The sequence below is a fragment of the Trichophyton verrucosum genome (genome assembly GCF_000151505.1).
Source record: "Trichophyton verrucosum HKI 0517 chromosome Unknown contig00120_1.f1.exp, whole genome shotgun sequence".
Lineage (NCBI taxonomy): Eukaryota > Fungi > Ascomycota > Eurotiomycetes > Onygenales > Arthrodermataceae > Trichophyton > Trichophyton verrucosum.
In genome coordinates, this window is record NW_003315556.1 from 1 (window position 1) to 18578 (window position 18578).

Here is an 18578-nt window from a genome sequence, read left to right on the forward strand (position 1 = left end):
AAAAAAAAAAAAAAAAAAAATAACACCCTTCGGAAATTTTGCCACTCTCGGCGAAATTATCCGCCATGATAAGCTCCCCAACCTCCACAAGGCACAGGGGTCAAGTTCGGCCTGAATTATTTCCCCTGAGTCTTGGAGGCAAGATTCGAGTGTATCCACCACTCCACGACTCGGGCAATTATTACGGATCCGGCAAACCTCCGTAGCGTCATTGAGGATGCGGGGGTCCAATTCGGTAATGTTTGGCCGACACGACCCTGCTGCAGTGATTAATCGACCCTTTGCACCTGTATATCGTGTAGAGTGTAAGTATTCCGCAGGAAATAGTGGGATATATGTGCAAGTGCAGCAGAATATCATGTCTGCTTTGGTGACACTGTTCATCAGATCTCACCCATAGCCTTTAAATCCAGGGCTAACGCTTGAAAATTTGACATCAGGTCACCATTGCATCTGAGAGAGCAAGTATATGTCTCCTAAAATCTTGCTAGTACGATGAAATAAACGGTTGCATATGTCGACGTTCTTGAGTTGGGATCCACGGAGAAGCAATGCAAGACATATCACTACGCCAAAAAGCAAGTCGACCAGCCCTCAAAATGGTAATATTTTCGAACTTTTGCCGCCTTCCAAAAAGGAACAATGAGCACAAGGCTGCCCTAGACGGAACAAAATCTTCAATACTTATGAGGGCTGTTGGCATCCAAGGTGCGTTTGGTAATGTGAGATATCCGGATCTGGAGCCTTGAGCACTCTCGATCCGGGGGGTAGGTCCGTGATTGGTGTTTAAAGAAAGGGCACCTTTTATCTCCCTTGGAGACTGTGCAATTGAGAAACTTGTTGGTCCAGATAATGTGGGTGTAATCGAGTTTTGGTAGCTTCTTGAATTCGAGGCCCTGGGGAAAGAGAGGGAGACAGGTCAGCTTCTGCTTCTCATCCCTCGGTCCTCAGGGACATTCAACATCTCGAACCTCGTGGCTTCTCCAAACACTAGGGCACCAAAACCGAGTCAAGTCCACCTTGCTTTTGAATAATAAGAGTTTGCCGCTGTACCTCACGGCCCGACTCACCGGCGTGGGTACAGCATCCTAGTTACCGAAACATTCGCGTAACATATCAAGATAGCTTGCTGGATATCTCCCGCTACCGGCTAGTTAACTAGTTATGGTGACTAAGTAGGTTCAAGGGCATTCGAACCGTGGTTCGAAGGAGTCTCCTAGGCTCCTTTATCCGTGGAGAAGTTCCAGGCTCGCTTCCATATTGGAGACCCATCCTTTGTGCGACATCTTCAGTCGCTTCCGCCGGCCGCTGGTTATGCTGGAACTCGCGCGATTTCCACAAAGCTTGTTAGCGACCTGACACGTTCACATGGAGGAGAGACCCGAGAGCAATGAAGTGCTGTAACTTCCGATGTGGATAGTCTCCGCGGGAGCTGTGCTGCACGATGGTTGACGCGTTGGTTTGCGCCTCCGCCTCGCCCTAATCCCGATCCGGCATCTCGTCGTATTCCTCGCGCGCTTGGGAGGGACAAAGCCCATGCCAAGACCGCGCTAAGCTTAAATGGTTGTTGAGCCCCATCATGCTGGCCCCGCGGCTGTTCCTTGAAGTGGAGGCCGGCCAGAGAAGAGACAAGCAAGCGCTGGAGATAAATTCTCATATAAAAAAAGAGGAGAACTGCTCCAGCCAGGCCAGGCCGTTGACTTTTTCTGGAAAATGTCAACCAGCTTATTACCGGGCCTCTTCGCCCGCTTCCCATCTCTCGTTTTTTTGTTCACATTTTGTTAAATTTCTTCACTACCCAGCAACTGCCGAACAAGCAGCCATCATGTCCTGGCCGTTATCTCCCTCGACGTCAACGTCTTCCCCCCTGACTTCTCTGCCATCATCTCCCTCTTCGCGCATATTTCACATATACAATTCATTTCCGGTACATTATAAGATATCAGATCCGCAGAAACGGCCTCTATACCATGTCGACAACTCGTACTTCACTCCTGGGACGCCTGACCTAAGTCTCTACCGAGGTGAGGATAAAAAGGGACACTTGGCTGCTGTTTGCAAATTTGTCTTATTCTCGACATGCTCGAAGATTGGATTGATGCCTAAACCGCAAAAGAGCTATCGTGACCGTCTTAACAACGATATATTCGAGATCGGCCATGTTAGCACGAATGCTGAAGATATGACTTGGGAAGACCTGACAAGGGAAAGCCGCGACCATTCAACGTATAGATTTGAGATGGAGCTTCTAGTTCAAAGTATGAAGCGAGGGCCGGAACTTGGACGTTGTGCCTTTGTCTAGAAGAGGACTCATTCTATGGGAGTGGAATCTTCGAAACCTTCCAAGCTAAGTGCGTGCAATTATAAGCTTGTTGACGAGGAAAGTGGAAAAATCATGGCTGTTATTGCCAATAACGGATTGAAAAGCATGAATAAGAAGGGAAAGATTGAATTGTTTGACACAGCAGAGTATGTATTTGCAGGGGAACAGCTGGATATCATGATTTTGATGACCGGGATCGCCCTTTTAGAAAAGGAGAGGAGACGGAGAGCACAGCGCAGATACGATTATTATTGAGCTGATAACTAGTCACCTTGGCTGACCAGGGTACGGGGGCCGTTTACCCGCATATGATACCCGCTAAAAGGACAATTGCTGCATGTTTTACGAATTTTTGAGCAAAGCGTCATTGAATGATGCTATTCTTGAGTATATTCCGAGGTTTGACAGGCTCGACTTCGATAGGCTCTATTTGATTCTAGGGGTTAGTTAACTACTTATGTCCAATCACTGAAGAGCACCCCATGGATGCTCGCTTAACTATCCTACGAACTCCAAGCCATCCTTAATCTACCTAAACAAGCTCTATCTTGAAGAAACCCCTGTCCTTTGTAATATACACTGGAAAGAGAAATAGAAGAGAGGTGTATATGCAAAGCACTTGATTGACAGAACCGGTAAAATTGGAATTGTCTCCAAGTCGAGGTGCGTGTGATTAACGAAATGGCATTGCTTTCTTTCGCGGGATAACTGGCTGATTCTTTGACCTAGTTCTCGTCAATTGACACCCCATCTCTAAGGTGTGCAAAGTACGCCCCCGGCAGCAGGGATATCGGGTAATCGGCAGGATCAGGGTCAGAACCTAGTGTGGTGGCCTACTCACTTCAGAATGGCATGACCAACCGTTGTCAAACATACACTCCCATACAGACCTGTTAAACCCGCCCCAGCGCAAATATCCAGATATGATTCACCGCTGGGACACGTCGACTTAACTAGCTCCAGCCCTTGATGGGAGAGCTTGCTGGTGTAACGCCCAACAAACTAGTTACCTAACTAGTTAGTTAACTACTCGCCACACCAGCACTAGTTAAAGCGGTCCTTTGCTGCAAACAGGGAGAGTCGTGGGCGCTATACCCGTAGGCACTCGATTGTGATTATCAGCCCTGTGTGCAGATAGCCTCAGGTGTCTGCGTGGATGTTGAGTGACGCTGGGGGTACGGCTATCGCCATGCAGGCACGAGGGCGAGAAGGCCAGGAAGACTGCCATCGTTTTTGCCTCAAATTCGTTGACTATGGTCAGCAGGAAAGAAGCATGCGGTCTCAAACGGCTGCAAGTATTTGAATATCACCTCATACATCGATTGAAAGCATCTAGGCTTACAATAGGTTATATATTTAGGGTGCAACCGGTCGGTAAAGTGTGGTTCTATGCATTCGTCCTGTATCGAAGGCGTTTCGTCACCTTTGGGGGCTAAAAGTCTGGCATCTCCAGATACCAATCCCTCCTTGTCTTTTCACGTACCGGTTTACATGGGCTCCTTTCAGCGGCAGGAATCAACCCATACTTGCTGTATTAACTATCTAACCAGATGGGAATTGCAAAAGTGTAAAAAATGGGGAGTGGAAGGACCATAAATTGGGAATGTGGCTTCTGCAAAGGCTTCTGCATGCAAATATTTCTCGTTCCTTCACTCAATTACCAAGAGGACTGATTTTCTCCCATACAAATAAGCCATGAATGTTGATCATGACTACGTGGTTAAGTCCTTAAAATATAGAACAAGATAAATCACACTGGCGTGCTGAGCAGAGTTAGCAGTACTTATACCCGGCTAGGTGGCCAAGTTGATATGCCAAATAATGGCTTCAACCACCCTATTCACAACCATTTCCATCATTTCTTTGCCTGGAGGCATCTGGCAACTGGCTGAAAGTCCAATTGAGCCTGATTTTCCTTTATATCAAAATGACAATTGACTATACCTCGAAGGGAGATATCCCGCATACCAGCTATTATGACTCTGTTTACATGGCAAAGGCTCTCGATTCAGCATTGGACATGGAGTTCGAGGGATTCGATGATGGAAAACTGTACTGGGACATGTTCCTGAAACTCGACCGAACCCAGCAATCTCCTACGGATCCCACTATCGTCTTGGACGTTGGAGCAGGCTCGGGCCGTATTTTCCGCAAAATGGCGTTAAAAGCAGCCAAATCAGGCGAAGACCTGAGTGATGTCAGATTTATTGGGCTCGACAAGTCTTCTTCCATGGTTGAGCGAGCAAAAAGCAGAGCTTCTGAGCTTTCTGACGTTGGCAGTGTCACTTGGATTGTGGGCGATGCGAGCGACATGCTCGCTCAGCCAGACCTTTCCCAACTCAGAGGGCAATTGAGCTTTGTTCTCTGTGCAGATGGGGGGATCGGTTATATTGAGGGTGAGGCGAACATACATGCCTTTTTCTACCATATCGCCAAGTTATTACGCCCCGGGAGCGGTAGAGCTTGTATCTCTCTTCTCGAATTCCAGGTAGCTGGAGCATACAAAGATGGTGTGGTTCCAAGCACTTACGATGAATCTACGGAATCCATGGACGAATATAGCAAGGGTTCCTCGTTGTCCTTCAAACCTATCTTCCACCGCGAGTACGTTGAGGATGGTCACCATGTGGGACGGCTCGATACAGAAATATCAAAGGTAGATAAGGAGGGCAACAAGACAATCCTTGAGATCTGCCATTATACCCACAGATTTCGCATCTGGAGCATTGAGGACATGATTCAGACGGCGGAAAAGGCAGGGCTAAAGCATGTTGAGACTATCGACTGGCAACGGATGCAGCATTTTGTGTTCATGGTACCTGAGGCGAACTAGCAATCGCCCTGGGACGTTCAACATGTAGATATATGGCAAGCAGCTCTGTATCTAGGTTATTTTTATGCGAGCTTCAACGTAACTAGTTAGATGCACAATTATAGGAATTACACTTTCGGTAAGGAATTCCAAATATAGCTATTCTGTGGTGAAAATAAATAAATAATAGATAAATAAATGAATAGTGATTAGATTATATAGACAACCCTTACACTGGGAAGATGAAACGGAGAGAAAGAAATGAAACAAAGGAAAGAATCATAAGCGTTTAATCTATGACCACATATCTTCGTCACTCTTAACTAGGTCCTCTTCCATCAAGACTCTAGGCCCGTCCCGTTTCTGTCTTTGCTTCCGCTCCTGGCGGGTGACAACATGGCTGGGTGTTAGGGGGGTAATGGGGGTAAAGGGCATATATGGGCTGTAAGGCGTTCGAGGAACGCCGGTTCGTGGTCCATGCAAAAGACTCGTCCTTCGCTCAACGATGGTGGTCTTGGTGGATGGTGCGCTCATGGGGCTATCGTAAGCAACGCGGAACGGCAGTGGAGGTGTGCTGTGAGCTGTATTGATGTTCAATGATGGAGGAGTAGGGCGGAATTTGCGGCTATCTAGTGACTCTTTGCTGGGAGGAGAAGTGAGGAATGATGGGGGAGGTGCCGTGCTGGGCTGAGGAGAGTTCAATTTTGCCTGTTCATGGGGAGTCAAGGGAGGAGGTCCTGGATTATAAGTGCGAGGTGAGAGAGGTTGTCTATCAGGGTAGTCCCGAGAGTTCAGTTCGGGTGAGCCCATGGGGGATGAAATATGAAGTCCCCGTATAGAGCTGCGGCCAAGCAGCTTCTTTGGCGAAGATGTGGAGTTCTTAGATCGGGAACTGAGGAAAGGAAGCTGCGAGAGTCTCGAGAACCTCTCGGTTCGTGGCGAGATAGGCGATTCTTTGGATGCTGGGTCTTCCTGGAAGGGATGACTTGAGTGATGCTGTGGTTCAAACTCGGTCACTGTTGGTAGATGGCACGCTGAGAGGGGTGAAGATGGGGATACGGGGGAGAGCGGTTGTTGTTGGCGCCTTAGATGTCGGAACTCTGGAGGTCCCTCTGGCGGATTCAAGCGCACAGGCGACTTCAAAGGCGAAGGAGGCGACCCCCTAGTAGTAGCCGTCTCTTGAGACATGGCAGATTTCCTTGCATCATGCTCCATCACAGCAGCGTAGAGTCTTTCCATCTCTTCTTGCGCTTTCACCCGGTCGGCCTGGACAACGCTTTCGTCAACTGTTGAGACGCTTCCAGCTATCGACGCTGCCGATTGTGCTCGATTTGAAGAAGACCATGGCATATTGAAGGATCGAGCTTTGTTTTTGGGCGGACTCGGCCAGGCATTATTACTCTGGGTCCTGGTGCTCATTGGGCTCGGCCACAGATTGTTGGTAGAGTACTCCACCGGAGCTGGCGAGTCTTCCATCATTCCACCAGATGGTTTGACGAGGTCCATCTCCAGCGTTCCGTTAGACTCTTCTGCACCACGACGGAGTCGTCTGCCAACTGTCAATAGGCAGCCTAGTAAGAGAGACACGACGGCGATGTAAGCGGCGACTATGGCAACAATCTCCCTCCAAAGCAACGCAGTATCTCTTGTAGCAGACGCAGATATTGGCGGTCCTTCGTCTGGGGGCGGCGCAGGGTCAATCCAGATGCTGGCGCCCCAAATAGAAGCAGCTCTGATGGGAATGGGCTGCAGGCAGATGATTAAAGAGAAACCGCAGGCTGTCAACGTCGACATATAAGCAGGACACCGAGTACCCAACATCCTGCGGCGGGAATCTTGGGCATATCTAGTAGGTATCTCTCTGCCCTTTCACCCTTTTTCTTCTTTTACTCTGAAGATGGTTCCCTTATTTTCGAGATATTTGAACCTGCAGTGGGCGGGGTGATCGGCAATGCTGCGATACAAGAGGCGCCCATTGCAGCGAAGAAGAAGAGAGAGCAGGGCCCTCGTCCGTCCTGTGTGGAGCAGGGCAGATGTGATGATAAAGCCCGAGAGGCGCCTCCAGCTCTGCCAGTTGGATGCATCGATCATGCAGGCCGCTGGGATTGACCGTGACGAAGTGCCAGGATTGCGCCCAATGGGATCGATGCATCGCCATTCTTCGCAGGGACGGGATCTTTCTTCAACGGGCCTGGTTGGCCGGGCCCCCGTTTAGCCATGCAAGCTGCAGGGCCAGCAGCCACCCGTCACACTGAGATAGCGCCCATCACATTTTCGGTTTCTTCATGCGCTTTCGTACAAGGCAGGCAGCAAATCACAATCCAGCGTTTACGGAGTTGTCCTGTAAAGTCCACGGCTGGTAAGGCCACGGTTTGGATGTACTCGAAGCGAGATTATTGATGGATGGTGGAAAGGAAACGCCCGGAGGCTTCATCCTTGCTCCTTTCGCACTCTATGTACGGAGTGTTCTCTGTATATTCTCTGTGATCCGAGTGTGAAGTCGATAGTTATCGATGCTGTCGTTGACGTTGATCTCGCCGTCGCTTCTTTTGGTTTTAATTGCCAAGTTGGCTCTAATATTTGCTTCTGATGACTCGCCTTTGCCTGACGGAGCCGTGGAAAGGCAGCATTACACAGACACTGGTCATGTCTCGCAGTGTTAAGCACTATTGATATCCCCCTGATCAAATGGCTAAAAGGGAACTGGAGAAGCGGTGCTCCCTGTGACCACTTATCAAAACAGCTGTTAAGCATAAACCAGGAAAAGCCCCCGCCATATCAGCTTGACTCTGGTAGCTCAATGTTACAGTTCATGGTAGAACTATGCTACCTCGAACCATGGATGGAGGCGAGTTTAAGTGACTGTGACGTTGTTTTTGTCGAGGTTGCGACTTCCAGGCGGGAGAGAGGGCGAAATTTGATATCTCGCCGTGCCGAAGTAGCAAACAACTACACGGCATGACGCAGACAGAGCCAGGGCTGCTGAAAGACTCCGTCAATCTCTCGCGGCAGCACTCTTAGCCAGGGAAAAAGAGTCGGAAGAAGTCGAAAGGAGTCGAAATAGTCCTCTATGGGCAACAAAATATCTGCTGTTAGTGGTGTCAAGTCGCCCAACTTCTACGAGCCGGGCAACGCTGTCAACGAGATCTGGGTCGGCAACCTCGAGATAATCTCCCGGCTCCCCTTTGGAGACTCAGACATGGCCCAGGCAGGCTGGCCGAAAAACGACTACCCCAAATTCCCCTGGCGGCCGTTTGTTATACCTCTCTTTGCCATGTTCACCAACGGCGCTGTTGGCGCAGAGACCGCGGCAGGCACTGCAGCGCGTTCACACCTATCCCGACGCTCTACACCACAAGAGCCGATGACAAAAACAGCGGCGGCGGAGATGACCATGCTTTCTAGTTCTATTGTCTCGGGCACTATCACTGTGTATGCCGTGGTTACGATCCTACTGGCTTGCGTCCCCAAGATTTTCGACCTTCTCGACACTGTTTACTTCAAATGTCGGCGCAGTGCCAGAGATTCGCTGGAAACGAGCGCCGAATGCCTACACCAGCTCTGTCTTCTGGGAATATACAGCAAGCCTTATCTTATATTCAGCTACATGTTCCATGCGGGCATATTCTCACCTGGGAAACCACATACCATGAATATGCTCTTTGCACCGGCTGAAACCCTTTCCTACCTAGTCGTGATCCAGCTGTTGAGTACGATATTCGCAGCCATCACATGCTACAGCAACATTTATCGATACTGTAGAGAGTCCCGTCCTAAACAGGCCGACGAGATGGCACTCTGGCAGGAAAAGAGCTTGGAGGTAGAAGGGAGTCTAGAGGATGGAAGGGAGAAGTCTCGCCCGGAAGCATTTGGGCCGTGGGTTTTTATAGTCAACCTCTGTGCCTTTTTTGAAGCCATAACCACAGTGCTGCTGCTTATTAATTTGTCCAGGATCGATTAGTTGTCCGTATCTTGGAGATGGTGGCCTGAATATACAAGAAGCTACCCAGCTTGTGTCTGAAGGGGCACAGACAGTGTCGAATGATTGAGGATCACACCCTTAGGAATAATATCTCTATTATCAATTGTTCAATTCCATAGGTCCCGCCACATTTGCTTGAATCCATAACCCTTTGAACTGTCCTCATCGTAAATACGAGATTCATGGGCAGATGCAGAAAACGAAGAAAAGCCTCCTAGTCCGGTTTGATGACTAGCGGAAGACCCCGGCTTCGTTGATCCTCTGATTGCTCGCTCTCTTATCTCATCGGGAAGACTGATGGCGACATCAGCGTAACAAGAATCCAGCTCTCGCTGAAGGTTGAGATATGGCCTTTGAGAGACCTGAGGAGCCTGTAGGTTATAGGATCGTATAGATTCATTGAGCCGCTTTATTTTCAATTCGTGGTATTCCCGCTCCGTCGACATGTACTGCGGATCTCGCAAGCAAGGGAGGTCTTCCAGAATTTCGGAAGTCCCAGACGAAGCTGTATTGGCATCATCAACTGATCCAGCCGGTTGTACACGAGCCTGTAATAACTTATTATGCTTGGATTCTGCAGCAGCATAGCTGCGTGCCCGTCTAATTTGCTCCTCTAACGTTCCACCCTGGCTTCGGATCATTAGTACAGCATGGTTTCTCCAGTTCTCTCTTAGCTGGTTTCGAAATTGCTTGACTTCTGACTGCATCGAATGTTGTTTTTGTATCCATTCAGGCGTAGTCTCTTGTTTTTGTAAGATTCGATTCATCACGAATTCAGTGGTATCGATGTATGGGCTATCAGCGGTGGGATCCCGTTTGGTATTTTTCCCTTTACCACGAGGGATATTATTGAACTGGCCGCGCGCCATTGCATCCTCTATCCGTTCGTTTGCCAAAGAGCTGAGACCCTGAATAGTTACGGGGAAAGAATGTACAGCGGGACCGAAACGATCTTGTAGTTCCTTGCGGAACGATTCTCGTTCTTCTTTAGAGATACTTGAATCCTGCTTTAATGTGTATTCCGTTGTCCGCTCGCGGGCAGCCGCTAACCTCTCGCCAGATGACACGCTCCGTTTAGGCTTGGGAGCCGTGGGTACCGGCCCTCCCGGCTGTGGAGGCCGAAAGGGTACACGCATAGGTTTGCTCGCATCGGTCAGCATGCGAAGTGTAGCATCATGGATGCTTTCGTTGCCTGTCCACGGAGGAGCACCGGCTATATCCCGCGTTCCTTTCCCTGCACTTTGCTACATGAAATCCAATTAGCTTCAGAGCAAGCATTCCAGGAAGACAAGAGAATAAACTGCTTACCGGCAGGTTCGCATAGGAAATTGCAGCTGCATTTTCGTTTTTGAAAGCAGTCTCGGCGATTCTTTCTTGGAGTCTTTGCTTCAGCTCCTCTGAGAACCCGGTCTCTTGCTGGATGTTCTTCCGCGTGGAACTGCCACCCTGCGTTATGGCTTCTTCGGTCATCTCGGCCAGTCTCCTCGACATGGCACCATCGCTATCACTTTCAAGCTCCTTATTCGCTCCATCCTGCGGGTGTGGCTTTTGGTCATAGAGCCTTTGGTGGTATGAGAACGGCCGCGCAGTGGGAGACCGTAGCAATGAGGCCGAAGTACCCCAACCAGGCAGGGAGCTCTGTATTTTCCGTCCAGCGACCCTATAGCAGTTCATCTCTCCTCAAGACAATCCATCACTAACAACCGAACCTGATCTACTTCGTTTCTCGTTCAAGCTATCATTGTCTTCCAGAGTCTCCAGCGTCTCTCATAAGCTTAGTAATCAATATATATGCTTAGCTAAAAATAAAAGTTCTTGGCATCAAAGAGACAGTTGAAGAAAAGAACGAAAAAGCGATTTCGATGCAATTCGACCACTCTTGACAAAAGAACCAGGCAAAGCAGCCCGCAGATCGAGCAGACCGTGAGTGCAATAGGCACGTTTATCGGGAGATTCCCGTCCTATATCTTCCTTTCACGCACATCGTCACCATGCCTCCGAAGTCAGCGGCAACTGCAGGGACAATCCGACTCCAGTCCCTCCCACGATTGAAGATCAAGAGTCCCATGAAATATGACCAGAACCCATGCCTTGCTGCTATGACTGCTGTTCTCAGTAAGTGCCTTCCATTGATCAATTGGTGGTTCAAGAAGTACCTGGGGTTGTGGAAATGCAAGAACAGTAGCTAACATCAGTTTCATCATTTTAGACTGCTGGGGAGCCACGGGATATAGTGTCCAAGGATGCTTAGCACTGGAACAGCAATTACGATTATGCACAGACTCACATGTATGTTTTTTTCCCGGCCTGATAATATGGAAAGAGATAAACCGTGTTCTCTATCAAATTGAAACTGGTTGCTAACCATTCCGCTTCTTCTACACAGCCTACGAAAGTCAAAAGAAAGAATACTGTCAACTACCATCTTGCTCGAATGTTCCGCATGATCTCACCCCGAAGGAAGGAGAAATAAACTGTTTCCCTCGTTTGTTGCATTGGTTATTTTGCTCGCATTGCGCAATCCGCTCTTTGGTACATACGCATTACCGGAGACACCAGGCCAGCCCTTCCACCTATGGATAGGGTTGACAGATGTACGATTGACCGGATGAAAGTTTCTTGGGAGGTACAAAACCAACCTTTGCGTTGGTATGGAGTTTGGGGCTTAACAATGGAAATGTGTTAGTATTTTTTCCCCCTTCCAAGAAACGATGTATTTATTACCGCTGTATAATAGACCTATATGGAAGCTTTTTATCATGGATACCGGATTTGTCTTCTTGGAGTGATTATTAGCGCTTACGATGTAACCAAATTGAGGGTGAAAGACACTAGATCTACTATACGCTCTTTAAACTACCTCCTCGTGGCCGGCCAAAGATAAGGGCTAGTTTGTTTCCCGTTGGACGAGTGGTATATGCATCAATTGGCTCCATACCCTCGTCCTCCACAATACGAGTTGTATAGTTTGTATAGAGTGCAGCAACGACCAATTTGATTTCTACAGTCAGGTCACGTTAGCAAAGCCTCATCGCTCATGGTGATGACATGCAGGATAACTATACCTTGTAAGGCAAAATGGCTTCCAATACACATCCGGCCTCCGCTACCAAAGGCCCAGAACCAACGTTTCATTTCATCTAGTTGTGGAGAGCCAGCAGGGGCAAGCCACCTATCTGGCAGCCAGCGATCGGCATTTGGAAAGACGTCTTCGTTCTTGTGAAGAGAGTATGCCTGAGCATTAACTCGCGTGTTCGGCGGTAAATTATGATATCCAACCAAAGAAGCGTCTGCAGGAGTCAATCGGGGCTGAATTCCTGGGATGGGTGGATGGAGTCGCAAAGTCTCCATGACGATTGCGTCCAGAAGGGGCAGAGCATCAATTGACTTGTGAGAGGGCAGTCTTGAGCTACCACCGTGATTCAAAGGAATAACGTTGGGAACGAGAGTTTTCAGTTCCGCTCTCAGCTTCTCCTGAATCTCCGGATTTTTCGAAAGCTCCCAAAACAGATACGTAAGGGTGATGGCACTAGTTTCGTGTCCTGCGGTTAGATGGTCGAACGTCTCACAAGCAACCTCAAGCCGTATCTTCTGAGCGACATCCTTACCCTCGAGTCGAGGGTCAGGATTGGCAGCAAAGTGTCTTTGAAGCGCTTGTTTCAGCTGTCTATATACGACTGGTTCGGCAATAGGATCTGACGAAGAGATGTTTTCTTCTGCCTTGTCGCAAGTATCTAGCCCCCATTTTTCCATGAATGCATTTGCGCCATCACACCATTTAGGGATCAAGGGAAATCCCAGCTTATGAGACCAGGAAAGTAGCTCGGGGGTTTCTTGGATGTAAAATTCAAACTCTTTGCGACTGTGATATATAGAGAACCATTCCTTCCTGAGTGATGGGTTTTGTATAAAATCCGACGCAGCCGGCAAGCCAAAGATATATGCAGTGATGAAGTCCAAAGCTACGGCATTGTTCAGTTCGTGGACCTCAACAGAGGACTCTGAGTTGGCATATTCCTCGAGGACTGGGAATAGTCGATCGAAGAGGATAGCTTCGGTGACTGCCTTGAGTTGGGGCGATGCCTGCAGGTAGGACTTGGAGTATATATTTGCAAGCATCCGCTTTCTGACCGAGTGCTCCTTGCTCCCGACCATCGAAAACATACTAATAGTTCTATAGATGACCGCTTAGTGCTGGGTAAACAAAGACCATATATATAGAGTCACCTTTTGACTGGTACTCACCCGAAAGAGCCAAATAGCCGCGGATACCATTCATGCTTCTCATATCCACCCGTGTACACCGTTCGAAGGCCACCTTCATAGCAGTTTATGGATACTTCTGACGGCCCCAGGCGGACAATGGGTCCATGCTTCATATGAGCGGCATGGATTGTCCTGTTGCCGGTCATTCGAAATCTCCGCCACAGGATCCATAGGGGGGAGAGCGGGGAGGTAAAGTGTGCATTTGGGATCTTGGCCAGAGGTGAAAGAAAGGCCGGGTATATGATGAACTTGTAGACTCCTAACGCCAGCAGCAGCGCCGCAGCTGTTGCTTGGAACAGTCCAGAAGAGAGGATGGCCATGGTATCTGTGTCTGCTCCTGCTTTGGGATTGTAGATGCCCTTATGTACCCAGGGAAGAGAAGAAGGCGCCCTTTCTCATCACTATATATGGGACAAGGACACGGCGAGCTATATTACCCAGCGCAACTCCATGCAAGCTCGTTAGTTAGCTGGAAGGGCCCAGGGAGCAGCGTCGTATAGTGTGGGTAATATGGTTGACGTGATAACCTGGGGGTTAATCTGGGGCCGCCACATAGTCCGCTAACTAACTCGTTAACTCTGCCGTTGAGCCTAATATTTTATTATTTAAGAGTTAAACTGCGGCATCGTTCTTCTCTTCGTCTTTCTCGGCCATCTCGTCTTATCCCAGGTGTAGACTGTTCCTCGAGGTCTCGTTCATCCAAAATACCCCTTTTTTTCTTGTTGCAAGTCGCATCTGCGCGCCCTGCCCTTGTTTCCTCCACTTGCTCGATAACTTGTTAAACCCTGGTCCGCTAGCTAGGGAAGCTGGAAACGGCTATTTAACCGGTTCTTTCATGGTACCTCTATTCCTACCTGCATGGCCCGTATCTTGTCTCGGGTTCCTTTTTGACAGTTGGACATTCGATGGATATCCCTATGCCGGAGTCTGTCTTTGCCAAACCTGATATCAACGGTGCTTGCTTGTCGAAGAGAAAATCCAACTTTTATACCATCCCAACCACTGTTGATTAGCGTGATGCACTCTCATGCATGCCTAGCTAGCCATACAAGAGCTCTTGGAAGCAGCTAGCATGCTGTTGCGCTCCTGTTTGCCAATATCATGTCAAGCCCCTGTACGCTATGGGAACCGTTTCGCTAACTACCCCGAGTGACCTGCGAAGTCCACAGCGTGGTGGCCATTTGGACTAAGGACAAGACAGAAGCGTGCACTGCTGAAAGGCTCTGAATGCTTGACTTAGGGATGCAGGACCTGGAACAAGGACAGGGCTTATCCAGGCTTCGACGAAGACCTGGTCAAATCAAGACATGCTCTATGTTAAGCCCTTGTTGGATAGAAACGTTTGTTAACTCTTGGGTAACGCTTGTAGTTAATTAACTACGGGTCAAATGTTATGGAATACTGGACCAGGCCTGCACTATGAATATCTGATATCCCAGGCTCTTCTTATGGAGAGTTCAATATATTCACGCGAGGAGGCTACTTCACTACAGAGGTGCCTAGCTAATTATTTAGTTAGTCACTCTGGTGATGTCACATCCAAGTCCTATAGTCAACTGGCGTATATAAATCGATGACCTTTCCCATCATTTCCCCTTCTCCTCCACTCTCGATTCCCCTCGCTGGTGTATCTGCTAGGTGATCGCAATATTATTCCGCTGAGAATATAATGATTATAATACATAGCCTTAGGGAAATTACGGACGCGACAACGAGGGGATACGAGAGACCGAGTACAAAGACAAAGCAGCTTTGGTGAGTTTGCTCATTCCGGCTATGAGAAAGTATTCCTGTATATGACCGGCCGCTAACGAGACTGAAGACGATATGTCATTACAAAGTCCGGAGAGCCAGTCAGATTCGCATACATTATCCCCCCTTGTGCCATGCGAGGTCTGCAAACTGCAGAAACGAGATCGCAGCCTTTCAGATCCCAACCTCTAGGGCTGAGGCTCAGTGGAGCGAGTCCGATGGCTCAGCGCCATCCAAGCTACCACCGAGACGCCAAAGAACCTTTTCTGCCTAGCACCTCACGTCCATGCCTATCAGGCCAAGGCTTACTTTGCTCTCAAACATCTCGGAACCAGCGAGGACCATACCAGCTGTACTGTCATGCTTATCCTACCTTTGGTAACCTGCGGCCGTTTCGAGTATGCACAAAGGATTCCGCCGCGATATCTCCAGTTAATTTGCAGATCCCAGTGATCGAAATTTGAGATTGGTAGCAGTATTGACGTTAACTAAACAACATTTGCGAGGGAAGATTGCTACTATATAAAGGGAGAGCTTGCCGAACACCAATTTGATACCTTGAAGATGGAACTGGTGAGTTTGTGAGTCTAGTTATGGGGTGTGACTACTGGCCTCCCATCCCGGCTGGTGTTCAAATTGTCCTGGAAGGATTGCAGCTTGCTGTCACGATGTCTGGCGGTGCGGAACCCCAGGATGATGCCGACGAAACAGACGACAACGACAACGAAGTAGACGACGAGTGCGGCCTGGGCTTATTATGATGATTCTTTGGGCCTTGCTGCCATGTGTAACTAGCCAGCTCTGCAAGCATGATAGTTAACAAGAGGTTATAAGCAGTTCGAGCTGTCCTGCAAGTTATGTGCAAAATATACCCCGTAGAGGTCATATACGTGCTCCTTGTGAACAAGTCGCGCCCTGCATCAAATCCTTCATCCTTCCTGTTATTACGGTGTAGTTGACCAGTTAGGAGCTGGTTAGTTAGCGTAGGCGACTTGCTGTAGTTAAAAATCTATGACTCCGAAACATCCACTTTGACAACACCAACAGAGTCACAGCACAGGTTGTTCAGCATAACAACCACCAGCCAGTCCAGCAAAAAAGAAGAAGAAAAGAACCGAGTCCCTATCTGATGCTACTACGTCTCCCACCCGAGCTCATCTACTCTATCGCTGCCTTTCTCCCAACCGCAAGCTGCCTGCTGCGCCTGGCGCAAACCTGCCGTCGCCTCTACACCATAGTCGCCGCAGACAACTATCGCATCTTCCAGGCCTTCGTCCAGGGCCAGTATCCCACTGCCGTCGCCCCGCCGCTCTGGAGAGATGCAGCTCACGCACTCACTCTGCGTTCTCACGCCTTTCGCTGTCGTGCAGTGACCGCTCGGTATGTCGAGCCGCCGTCCAATGCAGCTAGGATCGGGAAGCCCAAGACGACCCGAAGGGATAAACCGACCCTGGGATATCGGCCGGTGATTGATAGCTATGAATCATGGTATGGCAACCACTGGTTTGCGAGAAAAGAGGTGCTGGCATGGGGTGCTGGAGCAGACGTGGTGCTTCGTATCAAGGACCTGAACGGTCACGATGGTGCTGGAGAAGCCAGTGGCTGTCAACAAGACACTTATGACGGCGCTAAATGGGCTGTATTCAACGATTTACCCAGCGTGAATAGCTGGGATGATGTGGCTGGCCTGCACCTGCTTGGTGATGATAGCTCATCCGTTGACTCTCTTGACTCCGAGGATCTTATCGTTGGCCGTCGAAACGGCGAGCTCACTCGCCTTTCGATTTCGCCTAGTCAGGGCTCCGCTACCCACAGAGCATTCTTTGATACCCAAGGCCACAAGCTAGACTATACAGACCTCAGTGTCGGAACTGAGAGGGTCCTGGCTGCGTCTCTAGACCGAGGCGAGATAGCATTTTACAAGCTTGACTCAGATACTTATAGCGTCCAACCCTTCGTCAGCTTGAAAGCTCATTTACATGGCGCTTCAAGGAATAGATGCTCAAAGCTTCTCTCAAATCGCAGGATCGTTGTTGGGGCAGACGGGGAGTCTTCTAAGATTGAGGTCTTCAGCTTCGATGAGACAGACATGAAAACAGAATGCACTATTCGAATTGAAGATGATGAGGCAGAAAGAAAGCCACGAGTTACTGCGATGGCACCGCTGCCGGCGTTAAGCTCTATGAAAGAAACGAGCTCTCAGAACCTTTTTCTGTCGGGCTGGGAAGATAGTAAAATAAGGTAATTAAATCTTCTTGACGATTTTTGTTATTACTATTTCTGTCTAGCTAATGGCTGCTGTAGGCTTCATGATCTACGATCTCCACGGCCGTGTGTTGCAGTATATGGTGATACGGTAGACGACAGTCCGGTATATTCCCTTCTTCCAATCGGCCATGAACGGTTGATGGTTGGCAGTGGTGCACATGGCCTTCTCAAGTTATTTGACCTAAGAGTTACTGGACGGCACCATGTAGATTCCAACAACACATCTCCGTCAATACCCAAGTCGAATCGCCGACGAAGGTGCTCTAATTCAATTGTGCGCGGTCTTCAGCTGAATCTACCCCCAGGCCCTCCCAAGGACATATCGATATTCCTTAGTGACAGGCAATCAGAAAATCGCAATAACACTAGGTTGCAACGAACCCTTAAACCCCGATACCGAGGCCCGGTATACACCATGTCTCTCCCATCGCCTACATCGTCAACGTTATATGTTGGCCTGGTGAACACTGTGATGAGATTGGACATGGTTGGGACAGACGATCTATGCGCAGCTGGCGACAATAAGAGCGGGTTGAATTGGTCTTCATTAAACCTCAGCTTGCCACTAGATGCTAAGGCTTCTCCTGGACACCAACCGGCTGACCTCTCTTGCTACGAACGTCCGTTTCCTGAGGATAACGGGAGAGGTATACGGCTCTTCGTTCAAAAACCATTCTGGAGCTCGTCAATTGTTACGCATCATGATGATAACATTCCTGGTTGGGATCAACGGTGGTTCCAACCTTCAGTCAATAGAAACATCAAACCAGAGGAAAGATGGAGATGATAAGTATATATTATGGGCATAGAAAAGATGGGGGAAAAGAGGATATTAAAATTTTTATAGATGCTAAGTTTGATCTTGGTTAAAAGTTATGTATGGGATTATAAAAGGGCCTTCTTCCGTCATTGAAATTACTGAATTTATTCATATAACTTTTTTGATTCTTTTTGCCTTATTGTTGCTCATTTGAGTAGAAGTACACTCGCGGACGAGGCTTCGTTCGACAATTCTAGCCAGCTACATGGCATGTATGAACTTGAAAAATAACAGCCCAGAAATTATGGACCCTGAACGCAACAACGCCTTGCTACATAGACTCCAAACATACGAGAGGGAAAAGGGGTGGGTAAAGTAAGCCTCCTGGGATAAAGGGATACACAGGCTCAGATCC

General features: G+C 48.7%; 7 protein-coding genes across 7 annotated transcripts; 4 read left to right on the top strand and 3 right to left on the bottom strand.

The window, feature by feature from the left end:
* Positions 1–1579: 1579 nt before the first annotated feature.
* TRV_01539 (uncharacterized protein) lies at positions 1580–2578 on the top strand (the record flags this gene model as incomplete). The annotated part of the gene is made up of 2 exons (XM_003024244.1): positions 1580–2161; positions 2303–2578. The coding sequence occupies 2 exons, from the start codon at positions 1580–1582 to the stop codon at positions 2576–2578; spliced, it is 858 nt and encodes a 285-aa protein (XP_003024290.1).
* Positions 2579–4250: 1672 nt separating this feature from the next.
* On the top strand, positions 4251–5156 carry TRV_01540 (uncharacterized protein; the record flags this gene model as incomplete). Its single annotated transcript, XM_003024245.1, has 1 exon — positions 4251–5156. The coding sequence occupies one exon, from the start codon at positions 4251–4253 to the stop codon at positions 5154–5156; it is 906 nt and encodes a 301-aa protein (XP_003024291.1).
* A 273-nt stretch (positions 5157–5429) lies between these two features.
* TRV_01541 (uncharacterized protein) lies at positions 5430–6956 on the bottom strand (the record flags this gene model as incomplete). The annotated part of the gene is made up of 1 exon (XM_003024246.1): positions 5430–6956. One exon carries the CDS (start codon positions 6954–6956, stop codon positions 5430–5432), a length of 1527 nt encoding a protein of 508 aa, XP_003024292.1.
* A 1249-nt stretch (positions 6957–8205) lies between these two features.
* TRV_01542 (uncharacterized protein) lies at positions 8206–9096 on the top strand (the record flags this gene model as incomplete). The annotated part of the gene is made up of 1 exon (XM_003024247.1): positions 8206–9096. The coding sequence occupies one exon, from the start codon at positions 8206–8208 to the stop codon at positions 9094–9096; it is 891 nt and encodes a 296-aa protein (XP_003024293.1).
* A 128-nt stretch (positions 9097–9224) lies between these two features.
* Positions 9225–10791, bottom strand: TRV_01543 (uncharacterized protein; the record flags this gene model as incomplete). Its single annotated transcript, XM_003024248.1, has 2 exons — positions 9225–10361; positions 10426–10791. 2 exons carry the CDS (start codon positions 10789–10791, stop codon positions 9225–9227), a joined length of 1503 nt encoding a protein of 500 aa, XP_003024294.1.
* A 1338-nt stretch (positions 10792–12129) lies between these two features.
* Positions 12130–13703, bottom strand: TRV_01544 (uncharacterized protein; the record flags this gene model as incomplete). The annotated part of the gene is made up of 2 exons (XM_003024249.1): positions 12130–13291; positions 13363–13703. The coding sequence occupies 2 exons, from the start codon at positions 13701–13703 to the stop codon at positions 12130–12132; spliced, it is 1503 nt and encodes a 500-aa protein (XP_003024295.1).
* A 2561-nt stretch (positions 13704–16264) lies between these two features.
* Positions 16265–18190, top strand: TRV_01545 (F-box domain protein; the record flags this gene model as incomplete). Its single annotated transcript, XM_003024250.1, has 2 exons — positions 16265–17376; positions 17440–18190. 2 exons carry the CDS (start codon positions 16265–16267, stop codon positions 18188–18190), a joined length of 1863 nt encoding a protein of 620 aa, XP_003024296.1.
* Positions 18191–18578: the final 388 nt, after the last annotated feature.